This window comes from Nymphaea colorata, chromosome 5, assembly GCF_008831285.2.
Source record: "Nymphaea colorata isolate Beijing-Zhang1983 chromosome 5, ASM883128v2, whole genome shotgun sequence".
Taxonomy (NCBI): Eukaryota; Viridiplantae; Streptophyta; class Magnoliopsida; order Nymphaeales; family Nymphaeaceae; genus Nymphaea; species Nymphaea colorata.
The window spans coordinates 15,337,717-15,358,264 of NC_045142.1; the positions used below are offsets into that span (position 1 = coordinate 15,337,717).

Sequence of the window (20,548 nt, forward strand, 5' to 3'; positions counted from 1 at the left end):
AGAGGTTCTGTTGGCCAATGTGGTGATCAAGGCCAATAACAGGGATTGGATGGAGTCGATGAAAAAGGCCAACTCTGATGATCCATCAACCACAGAAGCTCATTTTGGTGGTATTGCTGATATGAACAATACATGGTTCGTTCCTGGTAGGCCAGCTTATGAGGTTGGCCAACTTTTGTATCTAAAGCTAACTGAAGGCGTCAAATTTTGGACCCTGTCATCGGATGGCTGGAAGGTTTTTTCTGGAGAATGTATATCCATGGGGTAGGATATCCCATTTTTGCTGCATATATTACCATAAGGTTTGGTGGCCTAAGCCCCTAGCAGCCGTTCTCCGGAAGAAGCTAAAATCAAATAACAGTTCTATGAGGAATGTGAACCAAATGTCAAGGAGAAATAAGGGTCAAACCACAAAATACCATCAAGCATAGATTACTCCGTTGAAACAACACATATTAAGTATAGATCCAACAGCATAAGAAGAATTCGCACACAAGCAAATGATCACAAAATGATAGACGCCCTTTTGACTATGTTTCTTCCCTTGAACGATCTTCAAATACTCCTTCAGATGGTTGTTTGATGCTTCAAGAACGGAAAATTACTTGTAGATTGCACTTTTGTCTCAACACATGAGTGGATAATCATAAATGTGATATCTTTGCTTTCAAAGGCTACATAGTGCTTTCAGCAGGGCTTCATCTTTGATGTCCTATTAATGGTGAGTTGACATCAAACATATGCATGCAATATTGAATCACAGTACCTGCAAACATTTCATAAGCCATAACATGATGTCAAACGTATGCATGCAAGTATCATGAATATTTCCAAGAAATAACCATCTTTTCTCCACTATAAAGTTATGATACTCGACAACCACACAAAAATCATGCATTACATAGCCAACAGCTCCTAAATCTATAGTCTACAAAGAACGAGGTTCTATTATAAGAGTACAACTAGAAGCAAAAGGATAAGCATTTTGTGTCTTAAAGATGTGCACCTTCTTTCTTTTGCTACATTCTGGTGCAAAATAACTTAACTTACTACAACTGAAGCATTTGGTTTTGCTCTTTTACCTTCGTCCACAATGCTTTCCATAGCATTTCTGCTTCCCATCCTGCTTTTTTATCCTACTCATTTGCACGTTTATTCTTTAATTACCTAGACCATCACACTCTTTTCCTTTTAAAACTAGGGCCCTTCCTAGAATTTCCAGCTACAAAAGTTTAACTTCTAGCTAGACTCAGCGGCTTCCAAGTGCCCATATTCTCTAGGTCAAGGTGATATGATAGGGTATCAAACATTTTGATGCCTTCATTGCATTATGTTTAGTTTTATGTTGTCTCAACTATTTGACAATGACCTTATCATTGTCTAGATTTGTTGTCCATCAAGACGCTAAGTCTAGAGTTGACTTACTAGGCACAGACATCCCAAGTCAAATAAAAAAAAACTGTATATTAAATGTGTCGCTCATGCATGTCATCAAAGTTCACAACATACCTACACTTAGTCAAGGTGACAACTAAAAGCACAATTTTTCATCAATCCTTACCAAAAAATAGCTTGCCCATAAAAATTTTAAAAAAAATTGAACAAATAAATGAAAACAATCATTATTTATTAACAAAAAATCAGTCTACTATAATCATGTCCATAGACTGATGTAAAGCTCCACACACTTGCAAACTATGTCAAGGTATGTTGACCTATAGTTGAACACACGCTCAGGTTATAGAAGACTCTGGAGTTCACTTCTTTGTCTTGCCAACGGTAGTGACCCTTCATTCCTTGAATGTTGACACCACACCTTGATTCTAGAGAATGGAGAGATCCAAGTGGTTCACGCGGGTATGGGTTTGCTAAAACTCCCGTTTGATTTGGCGCTTTCCCTCAAACTCAATGTCGACCATGCTTTGAAAATGTTAGATTATCACTGTGCCTCAATACATATTTTTTGCTTCAGTGTCCCCCATTCTTTGGTCAAGAAGGGAGCAGAACATCACGCTACCTGTTTCTACAGTGCCCACATAGACTCTCTATTTGTATACTATGATATAAAGTCTGTCATGCACACGTCAGGTATGATCGTTGATCGTATAAACTCATTCTTCATGTGTGTCTAACGGTTGCAACTCTCAGCCTTAGCATACTCCTTTAGATTGATCATTGGCCGTATAGATCCCAACGGAGTCGGGTCACATACCAAACTGCCATCACTAATGACCACCACTGACTGCTCCTTATCTCCTGAGCAGGACATGGTCACTAGTATGCATCAGTCATAGAACTAAAGTGTTACACTTGAACCGTTCATATCCAAATCCAAACAAGAGAGCGAAAGAGATCCTTGTTCTAATATCAAAATCCAATTCAAATACATTATTCATAATCAAATATTGATTGAATCTTCATTTATGCATGATGGATCTCAATGTATAGAAGAATGTGTTTCGTTACTATGGATCCAAAACATGATGTGAAATACATGTCTAAAATATAATAGAAGCAGGAATCCTATCACGGGTAGATATTATATACAATTAGATCTGAGCCAAATATATATGTTGAGATAGACAACCCAAAATTATATCTGCTCGAGCTCTCTGCATCTCTATTAACAACAGGGCAAATTTAAACCAGTAGAGCGTACGTGGGAGCAATGGCCTCCCTTTGGGTAATCCTGCAGTGGCCAATAAGAGGAGAAAACTCTCCTTGCTCTAACCACCCTCTGTTTCCCTTTTCTCTATTCCATGTAAGAGAGTTGTCAGACAGCGCCGCTGTTCATTAGAAAACCCAGAATTGGGGTTGTTTCCCACAGATGAGTCACCTGCATTGCATCCAGAAGGAGGTGATCAGACACATAAAGCCATTGTCTCCACTACACTACATTGCCACCATGGATTACCAGAAAACAAGACCACATGCCATTTAGTTTTCAACCAGCAAACGGCGAGTTGTTTTCCTTGAACCCCCTTTTATGTGTACCAGTGGCTACCCTATTATATCGTCGATAGCCCAAGGTAAAACAATGGCTGATCTCACCAGCCATTGCCGGAGGCCTACGAGCCACCAAGGCCGAGCTAGCAACCTGTTGTACTAAGACCAATGTTGATTTCACGTCCCCAATTATAAAATGCATCTCATGCTCGTGGCAAAATATCATGATGAAAATTACATACTTTAGTGTTAAAGCAGAACAGAAGAATCCTTCAAATAGCAGGAGAACCATGTTGCAGATACATCTGACAATCAGCGGCGTTGAATTTCATGCGTATGGAGACTTGACGCTACAAAAGAATTTGGCGTTCTTTTGTCTTCACCAAGAAATGTCATGCCTTAAAAAGTAAAGTTTTCAATTAATTCAACCATCCGAACTCTTCTTGTATTCATAGATTCGGGCTCATATGAGTAGGCACGCGACTATTCGGATGTGCATTGCATTTTGACACGGCTCCTATATACATCCCACTACGATGGAACAAAATGTGCATTGGGTAGTTGCTCCTGCAACTATCAACCTTATTTGTCTATCACTTGGATCCTCCCATCATGGGCTGATCCTTATTCAAATCCAACATATATATATATATATATATATATATATATATATATATATATATATATATACCAACTTATAATTTCAAATCCAAATTATGTTTATATAATTTCATGGTCGTTAAATACAACCTACCTTAAAAGCTCATAACCGAGTCCAGTTCGAGGTCAGCATGGTTAAATGAAAGTAGAGCAATTAACGGGAGAAGCCGAAAAAAGCCATGTCTCATTTCCAAATGACTCGGGCTCACCACAGCATGATCGAGTCAAGTTTGTACTACTCCAATAATACTCTAATATAGTAGGTGTTGACCCTGCATTTTTCAGCTCATTACTGGTATTGAGCACCACAATTAAAGAACAGATGCAGAAAAATTTTGGTAGAGCCATAAACCAATGAAGCTCAGAATTGTCTGAAGACGACGTGGGAAAGAGGGAAAAAAATGACCAAGAGCTCCCTTTCTGGGGCAACGGGGAGCCAAGCGAAGTGGAGAACACCCCATCACCGATAAGAGATTGGCAGGTTATTACTGGCTGTTATAATATCTTGCCATTCCCATTTTTACGGTGCAGGACAGTGAGGTTTCAAGCATGCAGGAGTAAAAGTAAAACCAAGTCAAAAGAGACCTTTCTGATGGGCAGAAGAGGACAATTTCGAGTTTACACCAAAGAACGACCACAAAACATGGCAAATTTTCCTCCTTAAAACAACCGCAAATTTTTACCTGCCCTTATTGCCGAACTGACCCAAAGTAGTTTTGCAGGACATGGTTCAGGTTCAGTTGGCCTACGCCCACCCTGAACCTGAACGATAACAGCCTACAGAAAGGACGAAACCAACACGACCATCTACTTCCAAGACACCCTCCATGTTAAACTATTTTATATGCATACTGTTTCAATCTTGTCCCAGCCGTTGCAAAATAAAAACCAAACCAGTATTATTGAAAGTGCAGCTGCAGAAGCGAAGCATACAATGATAAAGATGAATAAGCAAATATTACAAACTATTCATCATCAGGGCAGTTCAGACAAAGTATCCTTCACGACAGCAAATTCCATTGCATCACTGTCAAGCACACTAATCATCGTCTTCAAGGACATTCCGACGCCTCTGAATCTGTATGAAAACAGGAAACGTGGCTGATTAACACAAAGAGAGATCAAACAAGCAGTCTTCAGATAAACCATTTTTCCTGGTGCCAACAGCAGCAATCTGTGCCGGGCAGCAACCCATGTTGTCAAAGGCACAGCTAGAGTTGCACATACATTCCTCTAGGCACAACTTTGATTTTTCTTTTTTCTTCTCTTCCTTCTTTTGCCCTCTAAGGTAAACCTTTTCTAATCCTTCAGCTATGTAAAGTAGTTGTTTTCTTTTTCTTCTTTCATCGTTATGCATATATTTTTTTTCCCATTCTTTTATGTTGCACGTGATTTTGCATTTTGTGTCTGTGCATCTGTGCTAGCACTTATAAATATAGTTACAACCATAATTTCAATAGTATTGTCCTTTGATCAAGTGTATATTGTTTCAAGTTTAACTGCATTGCACATATAACATATATATAAACATATATACACAAAATATGTGAATTAAGTATAAGAACTATGTAGCCTGATTACAAGTTGTCTGTAAACTTAATTGATGGTTCACAATGTATCGTGTGTAATCTTACTTTTCCCAGAGAAAAAAAAAAGAAAAAAACCTTCTAGCCATATTGTCTTATAAACCATCAAGCACATTGGTCTTGAGTGAACAGTTTGTAATCAGTCTAAATAGTCGTCATATTCTACAAGTCCAATTTAATTCATAATTATGATGCTTCAACATGTTCAAGCTGTCAACTATGTAAGAATCATGTCCATCCCTTTAATTCAAAAAATAATCAAGGACACTTGGGCCCTAGCCCATAATGTTCAAATTCTGGAAGTCATTATTATGTTATTTCATCAACAGTTATTCCTGATACACTTAGATATTTCCAAGTAGCCTTTTTTTCCATGCTTCAGTGCAAATTCAATTCTCTACTAACATTATACATTTCCAATTTGACGATAGTGGTCAATAATCTTGAAGATTATTTAAAGTATCTTGTCATATACACCCGGACAAAATTGTATCCCTGAAAGAAAGCAAAGTCATATTGTTGAGAGTTCTTTGAGCAAGTTGCATTGCAGCTGCATTCCTTTTAGCATATGACAGAAGCTTTCTATTTGGCAATGTATGTGACAAATCATCACTGATTGTACTTTTAGGTGATCAATCACCGTATTTTACTTGTTTGTTGTTCATCCTTACTACAATGTCTAGGAGTTTTTCGTTGTGTCTGTACATTGACAGTTCACTACACAACAAGATTCTTAGTTCTCAGTGCAGATATGTAAGGTAGGTGATGATCATAACGGACATGGTTGTTGTAAGCCGGTCCATAAATGTATTAAAATTTCTGAACATGTCATTGATGAGTAAAATTTTGAGAGAAACCTACCGGTTCTGCCCAGTCAATTCCTTCTAGTGAAATATATGATCTACAGATCTATGCAGACCTATTTAGCAGCATAAATAGAGATTGGTCCTCCAATTGATGAGTAGAAACAATCTAGAGATGACCTAAATGTACCCATGAGTCAAAGACGGCAATACTACAACCTTTCAAACATGCAAATTCAAAGGTCATGCATACACAAGAAAGGACACACCACCTGCCAAGACAATGTGTTAGCCTCTGACCCTGAATAGTCTTATTAGAAATAGTACAGGGCGCAGGAATAAAGGTGTGGGTCGGGTCTTAGGAGCAGGCGACCCATTTTCCCTCTTCTATAAAGGGACTGATACTGTATTAGGAATTTAGGATGTTATGATGTTAATGAAATGGATCCTCTGACGTGCTGAGAGAGTTTTTGGCCCTAATTCAGAGATGAATTAGGTTAATTGCGTTTGTGTGTGAGTTTCATTGCAGTTCTGTTAGCCAGCGGCTAACATCTGGTATCGAACCTAATGATCACCAAGGAACCGCTGGCCGTAGTGGAAGCTCTGTGCAGGCAGGCAGAGGCCGATCGTCACACGATCGCTGGGAGACTTGAAGGCATTGAAAAGAGCAGTGATGAACTGGGACAACGACTTAGCGACATAGAGAGGGAGATGCGATCAGTGCAGCAAGAGATGATGACGCTCTTGCAGGAAGTCATTAGCAGGACAGCAAGCAGACAGGAGGATCACGCCACGGACAAGCAGAATCATCCACGCCTCAACATGAACCACTGGAAACAGGTACACAACCTCTCAACGGGGCGTCTATAGGCTCGCCGACAGGTAATGGAGAGACGATGGGGTATACAAAGGTTCCTAGGATGGAATTCCCCAAAGTTTAATGGAGAGGATCTCATCAGGTGGGTAGTTGGAGCGGACCAATATTTTGATTGCCAAAAAATTGCACCAGACCAGTGGATCTCGCACGCTACTGTTCACTTGGAGGGATCAGCAATACGCTGGTACAAGTGGATCATCACGCAGCAAAGCAAGCTGCCATGGAGGGTTCTTGTGGACACACTCAAGGTGAGATTCGGACCCTCAGATTACTTAGATTATAACACCGAATTGCCTAAAACCAAACAGAAAGGGAAGGTGATGAAGTATCAAGCATAATTTGAGGACGTAAGAAATATGATGCGTGGGTGGCCTGTCGAGGCCTTGATTGGCTTCGTAGGAGGATTGAAGGAGGAGTACCGCACTGAGATGCAACAGGCCAAATCCCAAAGCCTCTGAGAAGCCTTCGAGTTGGCAAGAATTGTAGAGGAAAAATCGAGCAGACTCCTCAACAGTTTGAGGGAAAGTAGAACTAGTAGAAATTTGCCTGAACAGAAACTCCACAGTCACAACAAACCTGCATGAGGTCCAGCCAGCATCCTGTGAGGCTCAGCCAGCATCCAGGAAGGCACAGGGAACAAACAAGTGTCGGTCAAGTGACTAAGTCAAGAGCAGATCAGGGAACGACATAGGAAGGGACAGTGTTTTCAATACGACGAGAAATGGGGCCCATGACATGCTTGTAGAAAGCTACATATGTACTTAGTAGACGAGTCAGATGATAGCTAAGAAGAGGGCATAAAACAAGGGACTGATGACAGTATAGAAGAATTAACTCTAGAAATATCTCTTCATGTGCGACCCAACGTCCTCCAAATGATGAAAGTTGAAGGACAATTGCAGGGGAGGACTGTTAGCATATTGGCTGACATGGGGTCGACACATAATTTCATTGGGGAGAAGACTGCCAAGGTATGTGGCTGTAAAATACTTCAGCAATCAGAATTTCAAGTGGTCGGCAACGGCAACTCACTGTGGTGTAAAGAACAATGCCCAAAAGAAGAAATCGAGATCCAGGGACAGCAGTTTGTGGTGGAATTATTTCCCCTAGCTATGGGAGGAGCTGATTGGTTTTAGGCATTCAATGGTTGAAGCAACCCAGAAAGGTTTGGTGGGATTTTACCACTATGAGAATGACCTTTAAAGCGGCAGATGGAGAAAAATGCATACAGAACCAGCCAACAGCAATTTTTAGTGGACAGGGAGACACACATTAATAAGATCAAATCTGGAGAGGCTGCATCTTTTCTTAATGTCTGCTGAATCTAGCAGTCCACAGAAACAGACCATCCAAGTTAGAAGCCCCAGCCTTCTTCTGTGCTGTTCTAGCTGAATATGCTGGTATCTTTGAGACTCCAAAAGGGCTGCCCCCAAGTCGTGAGTTCGACCATCCTATCAAATTAGAAACTGGGTCTAGACCAGTCAATTTGAAACATTACAGACACAGCCACATTCAGAAAGGGGAGATAGAAAAACTCATAAAAAGTATGTTGTCGGAAGGAGTGGTCCAGCCCAGCCGAAGCCCTTACTCTTCTCCAGCATTGTTGGTCCGAAAAAAGGATGGAACATGGAGGTTTTGTGTGGATTACAGGGTACTTAATGCAGTCACCATCAAGAACCGGTATTCTATACCAGCTATAGATGAATTGTTGGATGAATTGCAAGGGGCGAAAGTATATTCTAAGCTACATCTTCGGGGTGGGTATCATCAAATCAGGATGACCAAGTTGGACATTCCCAAAGCAGCTTTCCAAACCCATGAAGGCCACTACGAATTTAAGGTAATTTCTTTTGGGTTAACAAATGCGCCGGCCACCTTTCAAGCCCTAATGAACCACATTTTCCATCCTTTCCTATGGAGATTCGTTTTGGTATTTTTCGATGATATACTGATTCACAGCAATAGTAAGGAGGAACATCAAGAGCATTTGAAATTGGTGCTGAAAATATTTGAAGGAGCATTGACTACATGCTAAAGCTTTAAAATGCGTGTTTGGTTGTGACCAGGTGACCTATTTGGGTCACACCATTTCCAAACAAGGAGTAAAGATGGAAGAAGAAAAAGCATCAGCCATTCGTACATGGGCATTACATGCGGGTATTAAGGGGTTGAGGGCTTTCTTAGGCCTGGCAGGGTATTACCGCAGGTTTGTTAAAACTTTTAGACTGCACGCTACCCCTAACCAGCATGTTGAAGAAGGATCAGTTCAGGTGGAGCACTCAAAGTGAAGCTGTTTTTGAAAAGTCAAAGCAAACTATCATCAGCTCACTCACTTTAGCAATGCCCGACTTCACCAAGACTTTTAAGGTGGAGACAGACACATCCGAGAATAGGGTAGGGGCTGTGCTCAGCCAAGGCAAACATCTTGCAGCTTTTTTCAGTAAGGCTATGGGAGTTTGATTCAAAAGTAAATCCGCTTATGAACAGGAGATTATAGCCATGGTTCAAGCCATCCAAAAGTAGCATCACTAACCCAATAGGACGAAAATTTAGGGTTTTCACGGGCCACAGCAATTTGAGGCACTGCATGCAGCAGAAATCAATTAATGCTACCCAATGTTGTAAAAGGCGAGAAAGTGACGCGAGGCGTTGAGCTTCTCATGAGGCGAGGCGAGGCGAGGCGAGGCGTTAATTGAAGAGTAAGCTTCATGGACAAATTTGTAGGCACAAAATGCATCATGAAACCAAGAGTATACAAGCAGGACCTCACCAATCATAGTCATTCTTTTCATCCTCCACCTCCAGAAGATCACTTCCATCGCCTAATAAATTTATAAAAAGCATGCTGAAAAATGAAAGCGCCATTGGAAAGAAAATTGGCTCCCAAATTAAAACTGATCATGAGCTTGCTGCAGCCATTTGCTGGTCTACGTATGAAGCAGCCAAGACCTTCCTTCAAGACTTCAATCAGAACAACAGAAGTTTGCTTTGAAGTATATTGCAAGCCATCGTTTTTTTAATCTTCACATTAATGAGTTCCCTTATTTACCACATCTCAACAACTGTGCCATAGCACATGAAATATAGTAAACAAAGACAAAAAACCCATTGGCATATGGAAGAAATGAACTGATGTTGATGGGGCCAAGGCATACGTTGCTGTCAATATCTATAAACTATTATATACTAACAGGATGGGGCCAAGGCATACGTGGCTTTCAATATCACTAAACTATTGTATTATATGCTAACAGGAAGAAGGAAGACAGTAAACTCACATGTGAGTTGGAGAGTGCCTTGCAGCCGGGCTTGTAGTGGAGAGTGTCTTGAAGCAGACGTGCCACCTTCTCACCCATGGAGAAGAAAGCTCCTTCTTGGAGAAAAGTGTGGGGGCGGGTGATTTGGGATTGATATTTGAGAAAAGGGCAGTTAGGGATAGAACGAGAATTTAATTAGGGCTACATTAAAAGCCACTAAATAGACTAACTTTTGTAATAATTTTTATTTATTTTTTAATTCTTTACATTAAAAGCCACTAAATGAATCTGTCCTTGAGGCGTGCGCCTCAAGAAGAAGCGTGCCAATGTGTGAGGCATACGCTTCAGGTACACGTGCGCCTCAGACTACTGCCTCAAGGCGTTTTTCCTTAAAAACGCCTTGACTCGCAATTTTTTTGTGAGAAACGTACGCTTCTCACAACATTGATGCTACCCAAATAAAATGGGTCATGAGGCTTGCTGAATATGAATTTGATTTGCATAAACATGAAGAAGAAAACTGAGCTGAATTATATAATTTCTGTCCACCTTTGCTATGTAAGCCTGTTGCAGACATATGGGAGAAATTGAGAGAAGCACACCACAATTCAACTGAAGTGCAAAAGAAGAAGGAACAACTCGAGCAAGATTCAGTCCACGTATATGGGTACAGATGGAAAGAACCTTACCTACACTATCAAAACTGTTGCAGCCGTGGGACTTGGAGATGGTAGGTCGTGAGACGTGGAGAGAGAGAAAGAGTAGCAGCCCTAAGACTTGGAAAAAGAAAACTTGATTATTCACTAACCCTAATCTCCATTATAAAGAGATTAGGGTAGAAAAGAGATTTACATATTACATCAACCAAAAATAAAGAAAATATCAAAGAGGTATTGTAACTCTTTAATATTACAAAGAGCCACCTAGAAACATAAACTCTTCTAATCAACACTCCCCTTCAAGCTGGAGAATACATATTAAACATGTTGAGCATGTCACAACATCTAGAGAAATCACCAACAAGGAGAGCTTTCATGAAGATATCTGCAACTTGATCTTCTGAAGGAACATGAATAGTGGCAATGGTTCCTCATTGAATGAGATCCCGAATGTAATGGCAGTCCACTTCAATATGCTTAGTTCTCTCATTGAAAATTGGATTGTTTGCAATGTATGTGGCTCTGCTCGATTGTCACAATACATTTTCATGAAAAGTCGAGTCGACATACTTAGGCTAGATAGCATGGATCCAGCCCAAGTCATTTCTGCTACAAATTAAGCCATAGCTCTGTATTCGGATTTTGCACTAGATCTTGACACCACACCTTTTTTTTTATTCTCCACGATATAAGGTTACCTCCCACAAATACACAAAATCCTGTGGTAGATTTCATGTCTTCGACTGAACCAGCATAGTCAGCATCACTATAGGCTTCCACTTCTAAGGTCTTGCCTTTTGTGAACAAAAGGCCTTTTTCAGGAGACGATTTCAGATATTTGACCACCATCAAAGCAACATCCCAATGAACTTTCCTGGGTTTTTCCATAAATTGGCTTAGCTTCCCCACTGCAAAGATAATGTTTCGTCTTGTCACAGTAACATAAAAGAGTTTTCCAATAAGGGATCTATATAATCGAGAATCCACTAATTTTGTTTGGTCATCATGAAGATATATGCATGAATTCATAGATAGATTAGCTGGTTTAACTCCTAGCATCCCGGTGTTCTGCAATAAATCAAGAACATACTTCTGTTGAGAGAGAACAACACCATCTCTATTGCGAGCAACCTTTATTCCCAAGAAATATTGTAGTGGATCAAGATCTTTCGTCACAAAGTGTTTTTGAAGAAACAGCTTTGCATCAGAAATTTCTTGATTGGAGTCACCTGTCAGGATAATATCATCAACATAAACCACTAGAACAGTGATACCCCTGTAAGTCTTTTTAATAAACAGAGAATGATCAAGAGGAGACCTCGCAAAGCCACACTTTGAGACTACCTCAAAGAACTTGTGAAACCATGCACAAGGACTCTGTTTGAGTCCATAAATAGCTTTCTTCAGTTTGCACACTTTTCCACACTTCCTCTGTCGTTCAAACCCTGGTGGTAGTTGCATATAGACAGTCTCATCGAGATCACTGTACAAAAAGGCGTTTTTGACATCAAGCTGGTACGTGTGCCAATAATGGTGTACAGCCATAGAAATAATAAGACGAATGGTTCCCAACCGAGCAACTAGAGAGAAGGTCTCAAAAAAATCCACTCCGTAGGTCTGCGTGTAGCCCTTAACAACCAACCGAGCTTTGTATCGTTCCACAGAACCATAAGAATTATATCTCATTGTGAATACCCACTTAGAGCCAACAATGTCACAATCAGGAAGAGGATCAACAAGTTCCCAGGTGCCTCGCTGAAGTAATGCATCCATCTCATCTTGCATAGCCTGTCTCCATTGGGTATCAAATAATGCTTGCTGGTGACACGTAGGAACTGTATGAGCAGTCAGAGCTTGAATAAACTGTTGCATACTTTTACCAACAACGTCAGTAGACACAAAATGAGATACAGGATGCAAAGTACATTGTCACTTGCCTTTGCGAAGAGCAATAGGTAGGTCTTGACAGGGATCAGACAGACTAAGGCTACTCGCTTCAGATGAACTTACCTCCTGAGAAGCAGTTGGCGAAGGATCATGAGAGGGGTCTTGTCAACGCGTGTAGATCAGCGGAGGATCACGAAACTTGGACACTACAGTCGGAGATTCTTTTATAGCACCGTCACACCCTTTTACAGCCACATAGAGAAGTTGCATGGTATGCCACGGTCGGTAGTAAGCGACCCTGACCCCTTGTTTTTGAGTAACTTCTAGAAAAATTACTTCGAATTGCAGGGAACCGGGCTGCAAATGAGCACTGCATATCATGCACGATCGGATGGTCAAACAGAGGTTACTTCTAGAACCACATAGAAAAGTTGCATGGTATGCCACGGTCGGTAGTAAGCGACCCTGACCCCTTGTTTTTGAGTAACTTCTAGAAAAATTACTTCGAATTGCAGGGAACCGGGCTGCAAATGAGCACTGCATATCATGCACGATCGGATGGTCAAACAGAGGTTCTAACTCGAGTATTAGAAACATATAGGTGCTACACAGAGTACCAACCTCACAACTGGATGGAGCATATCTCTTGGGCTGAGTACTCCTATAACACAGCCATACATTCTGCCCTAGAAAAATCTCCTTTTGAAGTGGTGTATGGGCAGCCACCACCTGACCTGCATCGCTTCCATCCTCAAGAAGTACAGCTGGACGAAGTAGATACTCAGCTTATAGCAAGGGACCACGTATTGGAGATTACTAAAAGTAAGCTGGCAGCTGCTCAAAACAGAATGACAAGGCAGTATAATAGAAAGCATTGTTCCCAAGAATATGAGGTAGGCCAGTGGGTCCACTTGAAGAACTTCCCTGCAGGAAAGGTCCAGCATCGATCAGCTGAAACCCATAAATTGTGTGCAAGGTATTCAGACCCCTTTAAGGTGATAGAAAGAATTGGAAAATTGGCCTACAAGTTACAGCTTCCTGAGAGTTCATCAATCCATCATGTGTTCCACGTCTCCCATTTGAAGGCCTGCTATTCTAGAGCTGAGCCAGAGGTTGCAGTCAGCCCATTGCCAAGTATTTCTCCGGGAGAACTGTTTCCATTTAAAGTGCTTCAGCAGAAAATTTTTCAGAAACAGCCTGGCTGGTGGAGCGGCAAGAACCAGAAGCTCCTAGCCCATCGTGGGATGACGCCACATCTATACAGCAATAATTTCCCGAGTTCACACCTTGAGGACAAGGTGCTGGTTAAGGGAGGGGCAATGTTAGCCTCTGACCCCGCATAGCCTTATTAGAAATAGTATTGGCCTATTGGGGCAGGAATGAAGGTGTGGGTCGGGTCTTAGGAGCAGGCAACCCATAAAGGGATTGATACTGTATTAGGATGTTATGATGATAATGAAATGAATTCTCTGTCGTGCTGAGGGAGTTTTTTGCCCTAATTCAGAGGTGAATTAGGTTAATTGCGTTTGTGTGTGAGTTTTATCACAGCTTTGTTAGCCGGCGGCTAACACAATGCCCAACAAATGATTCTCTTCTTGGTCTGGTAGGGTAGCTATGAACTAGATGGTCTGAGAAACTGCAACATTTGACCAAGTAGATTAGGTATAAAAATTTATTCATGGACGTTCAGTAATTATTTATTTCAAAATTCAAAAAAGGGATGAACCTGCATCGTTTTACCAAACAGCTCAGTCGAACAAATGGACTGAGGCTATGAAAGAGGAAAGTAAAACATTACATAAATGTGGAACATGGGTAGTTGTACCTGTACCTCAACCTTGAAACAAGAATGTTGCCAGCTTGAAATGGGTATACAAATCCAAGACATACAAACAGCAAATAACATAAAAAAAGACTTGTAGCAAAATGATCAAGTCAGGAATTAGGAATATAGGCAGGAGTATGATGAGACATTTAGTCCAATTCTTAGGATGGGAACAATGTATTATACTTCTCTTGTCACTAATCGTAATTGGTTCTTAGGTCATCTAGGTTTCAAGAATGTACTTTTAAGATGGATATTTCAAAGGATGAAACGAGGCCCAAGACAATGTGTTTAAAAATGCAACGAATTAGCTATGACTTAAAGCAAGTGTCATGCTCCTGGTTTGAAAGCTTCTCTTAGAGATTCAAAAGAATGGGTTCGTAGTTTACGCAACTAGTTCATTCTATGTTCATTTTCAAGGTTGCTAGTACAAAAACATTAGCATTGATCTATGTGGATGACATTGTTGTCAATGGCAACTCAAATGACATTTATTAAGTCAACATTTAACAATGAAAAGTCTTGGGAGGTTGAGATATTTCTTGAGGTTGAAGTTAGCAGAAATGATGGGACACTAATTTCACTTCATAGACACACGATAGATCTGTTAAGCAAAATGATGATCCCACAAAATATCAAAGCATAGTAGGTACGTTATACTACCTTCTTTTACTAAGCCTGATATTGTTCATACCATTGTCACATAGATCGTGTACGGGTATTATACAGCGAGTTTACGGCAAAATTATATATCTTGGGAAAGTCACAGAAATTTTTTTAAGAAATTAAAAAATCAAAAAATTAGGTAAAAATAAAGTAAATAAAAAAATTAATAATAAGACAATGAAAAATGATTAGATAAAATCATAAACATGATAGGATGTGGGTGAAAAATAGTACATTAAAAGCAAATAGGAGCCATATGTAGGATTTACGAAATAATGAATTTGGTTGGTCTCCATGCTGGACCCAATTTACTCAGCCGCATGCTATGAAGGCTGATTTAATGAAGGAGTTAGTGCTATGGGTTAGGGTTTCGTAGGAGCAGCTGGGCTCTCTCTCCTTCCCTTCTTTATTGCATCTAATTTTCCATAAACCATCTCTCTCTCCTCTTTATTACATAATTAATCTTGATTACTACATGCACCTTTCAGCACTCTTACTGCTTTATTATGTTTAATTTTCTGGTTAATCACCACTCTCTCTTATTCAATACATGTAAAAGATAGAAACTCACGGTTTGGCTGAACACTTTTAAAGAAAAAAAAAAAAAGAAAAATCCAACATCAAGCAAAAAAAACGCAAAAAAGACACAAAAGAATGTGTCTTTTTCGCGGTTTTTATTTTCTGGCTGCCTGGCATCTTTTTCAAAAGACGTGTTTATTGACGTTTTATACAGCTGAGTTATATTTAATGTATTTATCGCGTTACTTATGAATAAAACGTGATACTTCATACTTTATCTTATGAACCAAGTTTGCAGTTTATGCATGATTTGAAACTGGACAGTGGACATATGGATTTGTGAAAAGAGCAGTACGCTAAATAGAAGGAAAGGAACTAGTAGAGAGAGAGGCTTTTATATAAACCACGTGCAACAGGACAAGGAGGACACAATTTTGTTGCTTATTCAAATACAAGTTGGGCAGGTAGTTCTGATGAGAGCAGGTGAGTCTCAAGATATTGCATTTTGTTGGAGAAAATATGGTAGCTTAAAGCAGCAAGAAGCAAAAGGCTGTTGCTAAGTCCAAAACTGAAAAGATCTGACATGGTTTAGCCATTTGTTAGCAGCACTTCGTGAAATTATTTTGACATCCTTACTATTGCTTGACAATAAGTGTCATACAAATATCATTTTAATCCCATTGTGCATAGCCACACAAAGCACACTGAAACTGACGCACAGTTGTAATAAAGTTGATATATTCTACCTTAATATGTGTAAACTGAAAATCAAGTAGCCAATTTAATTTACCAAAGGGCAGACAAGAATATATTTTAGTTTCTGAAAAACAAGTTGTCCAGGGTTCAAAACCATGCACAACTTGAGGACAGCTATTAAGTATTAAGAGCCATTGGATCTGGATTTGGATTGAATTAGTACAACACGTCCAATGCTATTAGTCAATGATGTATACATGTATTTTATGTGTATAAGTAGGAGGCACTGTTGTCCATAATTTGTTTTAGAATCAGTAAGACTAGGTCACAAGAGTAGGAGACGTGAGTACAAAACATCTTCCTTTTCTTCTTATTTCCTCTAATGCAGGTAAAGTCTGGTCAAAACTTAAGAACCCAACTATATGTATGTATGTAGATATATAGTGTCAGCTGCATCAACTAACCCAACATCATGGGATAGGGAAAAAACAAGATGCAAATGTATCAACTGTGTCAACTAACCCTAAGCCATCAGCTAAAGAGAGATTACAATGTCCCTAGCAAAAATAACAATCAATGTATTAGATGCTGTCGAAGGCAAGTTCTAGAAGGCAGAGAGAATTCCTTTTTTTTGTTAAGGACATTACCTTTCTACTACTTTCTCTCATTCATTAAATTTATAACGGAAAGTAGTAGCAAACATTATTAAAATAGAAATTTTTATTGTAGATTAGTGTTTAGGTTTACGATGTTACAATTAGAGATTTATAACATTGAAATCATTGGTATTAAATTGTAAACTTGTTTCGCTTTATGTTATATAACCTTTAAGTTTCAAACTTCAATTGTTCAACTCATCAAATTTGATCAGTAAAACTTTTAACTCTATTTATTATCATGTTATAAAATGTCTAAAATATTAATGTTAAGGTGCATTTGCTTTGTTATCATAGGTTGATAGTCAAAGGTCTTCCATTCAAAATATTCCAGTTTTTTTCATTAATTTTAACAATTAAAACTGCATCTCATGGTTTTTTCTTAATGTATCTAGTCCCATAATCTTGCTTAGGCTCCAAGCTCAATTCACTGCCTAAGTGGAGCCCCACACTTTTAATAAGCAATATTGTTCTGCTAGCTAGGCAACTAGACTAAGAGAGTTAACCGGATAAATTAATTGGCCAATTACACTATATGCTGTTACTGCGTAGGCTCATGGATCCCAAATTGTCACGACGCATGCATACCATGCACAAATAAAGTTGAACATAAAACATGTGGAACCCCAACTTTAAGACATTCTTACTGGAAAAGAAGCAACAGCCAATACTTACAGTAACTTTGGTCTGCCTGGTGGTCTGATTGTTAATCTGCTCGAGGAGTGAAATTAGCCGCTCTTCAGATACCTGTGAGAGAGAAAGAGGGAATGGGGATGAGATATCGACAAATGAATAGTTTAATAATGCTGGCAAAATGCGTAGCCTGTCCATTTCCATATGTATATAATACTCTTTCACGGTTTCACCTTTCCACCTACTGCATGAAAACCTAGATAAACCAAGACCTCAGATACGTGAAAGACTAATATTAGATACGAGTAAGTCAACCAAATTTTGTAAACCACTCATAAGCATTAAATACCATCCTATTCCTGCATTTTGAGCAGCATGATTGACCGAACTTTGTAGATCTGAAAGTTTCTACTGATCATACAAATAACATGATCATATGTTGTCTTTGGATGTGGCATCTCATATACAAACACCGGATTTGCATGGTTTTATATACATAGTTTGGGACTTTGGGCACAGTTGGGGCAAAATGCTTGGGTGCGGATCCCAGTAATATATGTATGTACGGGTATGCATATGCATGCATTTGTGTGTTTGTGTGTGTGTGCATGAAAGAACCTTATAGGTAAATGCATATAGAAATTAGATGTAATTAAGTTAACACAATACACTCTACAGAATATACATGTATAAACAGTTGTACCCCTACACACAGTTGCAAATATCCGACCACTCAGCCAACTAATCAGTTAAGTTGGACACCGCTGAGCTGTGTTTCAAACCACCAAGTAGTTGGCCAAGTCGAACTAGTCAATTAGTCAGCTAGTCGTTGGTCAACCAACTTAAAATATATATGTCCATATTTCCATTTACTTTCATATGTACATATACATCCATATAGATATGTATATTTTCTATTTACTTTCATATGTATATATGTAATTATTTATTTATAATCAATCATTTTGAACCGAATTGGACTGATTAGTTCTAACTAGTCCAGATTAATTCTTTTAGGGTCTCAAATGACTTTAATTTTGAGAAATTATCTCATCCCTGCAACTGAGTAGACTTGAGTACAATAGCTTGTTCATTGTACCTATGAAACATATCTCATAAACTTATACATATATAAACTGAAGCAAATTATGAAACGGGCTGAAATTCACCAGACCAGGAGCTCTAGTTAGTTCTAAGTCAAGTTGTTACAATTGATATCAGAGCCAAAACAACATTCAGATTTAAAGGTATGATACATGAAAACACGTGTTCCTTAAATGGGGTGGATAGTGACATTTTTCCTACGGGGACTATCCAAGTTCAAAGTTTAAAAAATATTGAGGATCATATATGTTTGAGTTTCATATACCAAGAAAGTGCCTTGGTTCAAAACCTTTCTCGAATACGAAATGATGTCAGCTAAAGTTGGGATCCATCATTAGCTTGGATCATATCTTTAAATGGAATAGTAAAATTAGGTCAGACCAGGATTTTGCATTTAGCAACATCTACGTACAATAGTTAATTGACATATAAGTGTACACTACAAAAACCATAGTCACAAAAAACGCGTTTTTTCAAAAAAAAAAACATTAAAAAAAACATGATATATTAAATGGTCGTTTAAAACTTAAAAAAACGTGTTAAAAAAAACGTGAAAACCGAAAAAAATGTGTTTGAATTTGTTTTCACTTTTTTTCATTTTTTTATTTTTTTAATGCCAAAAACAGTTTTTTTTCATTTTTTATTTTTTATTTGTTGCAAATCTATTTATCTTTTGATGTTTGTGTTAATAGTCTCTCACTTATTTTATTTTTCCCCCATTTTTAGTTTTTTAAAATTTCTAAAAATTTACCGCATTTTTCCCCTTTATTCCTCTTTTTTTCAAGCTCGCCGTATTATACCCGAGAAAAACCTTGCCGTTTAAAACTCCGAAACATTATTTATGACTATGCTCTACACAGAGTTATCCCAATGTATGCTTGTTCATACATGTTCTAGTATTTACTAGCCAAGTTGGAGAGAAGATGAAGTCAAATCCACAAGCAACCTCATAAAGTCAAACTCATAGCGCTCATTCACCTTTTCATGACAATTTGCAAGTTATTTAATTGCATTGGTTGGATGACTCACAATAGTCTCACAGGTCTGATGTTTCATTGTTCCACATTGTACAAGATTGGATTGTTATTATGGGTGCCTGCTCAAAAAGAAAAACAGTTTAATGACCACCAGCTAAAAAGTGTAACTATTACTTACATTTTCCAAGGAAACTACTTCAGCCCACTTGTAGGACATCCAATCTTAGTGATTGGACAACTTAAGGCTGTATTTTCCAACTCATGCAGAGCTCCTAGAGTGCACTAAGCAAATAATGAAGACTATGAGCATTAGATATAGGCTATGTGACACACGGATACGGCAATCTGGGTCACGTACCGGTGTCGACACTCCGACACGCGGATCCCAACACTTGGACATGGCAGGATACGTTTTGGATCGGGTCTGGGTTAGACCTGATCTGAACCACTTTCATAACCCGATTTTATGTTTTAACCCTAGATTTCGTTTTACGCTTTACCCTCGACGATCGACCTTTACCCTCGACTCCTTGGGGCGACAGCAGAGCTCGGCAATGGCGGGCGACGGCGACGAGCTCCGGCGATCGACTGCGACATCTGGTGGCATCCGGCGGCAGCAGGCGACAGACAGGTAAGTGTTTTTTTTTTTCTTTTCGACATTAGAAGTTAGGGTTTCATGCTTCATTTGGGTTTTTTTCGTTTGAGTTTTTCTTGCCGATTTGGGGATGTTTTCGTTTGAAGATTGAATGGTTAATCTATCGATCTTGATCCTATTCTTCAATGCTATGTGCGATATT

At 39.1% G+C, this 20,548-nt stretch overlaps 1 protein-coding gene across 1 annotated transcript in view; it reads right to left on the minus strand.

The window, feature by feature from the left end:
* Nucleotides 1-4,414: 4,414 nt before the first annotated feature.
* Nucleotides 4,415-20,548, minus strand: part of LOC116254809 (uncharacterized) — a 28,705-nt gene continuing 12,571 nt past the window's right edge. Inside the window, exons 7-8 of the mRNA XM_031630392.2 lie at nt 17,713-17,784; nt 4,415-4,684 (exon numbers count right to left, since the gene is read on the minus strand). Of these exons, the coding sequence (XP_031486252.2) occupies nt 4,646-4,684; nt 17,713-17,784 (111 nt within the window). The 3' untranslated portion in view covers nt 4,415-4,645. The remainder of the gene's footprint in view (nt 4,685-17,712; nt 17,785-20,548) is intronic.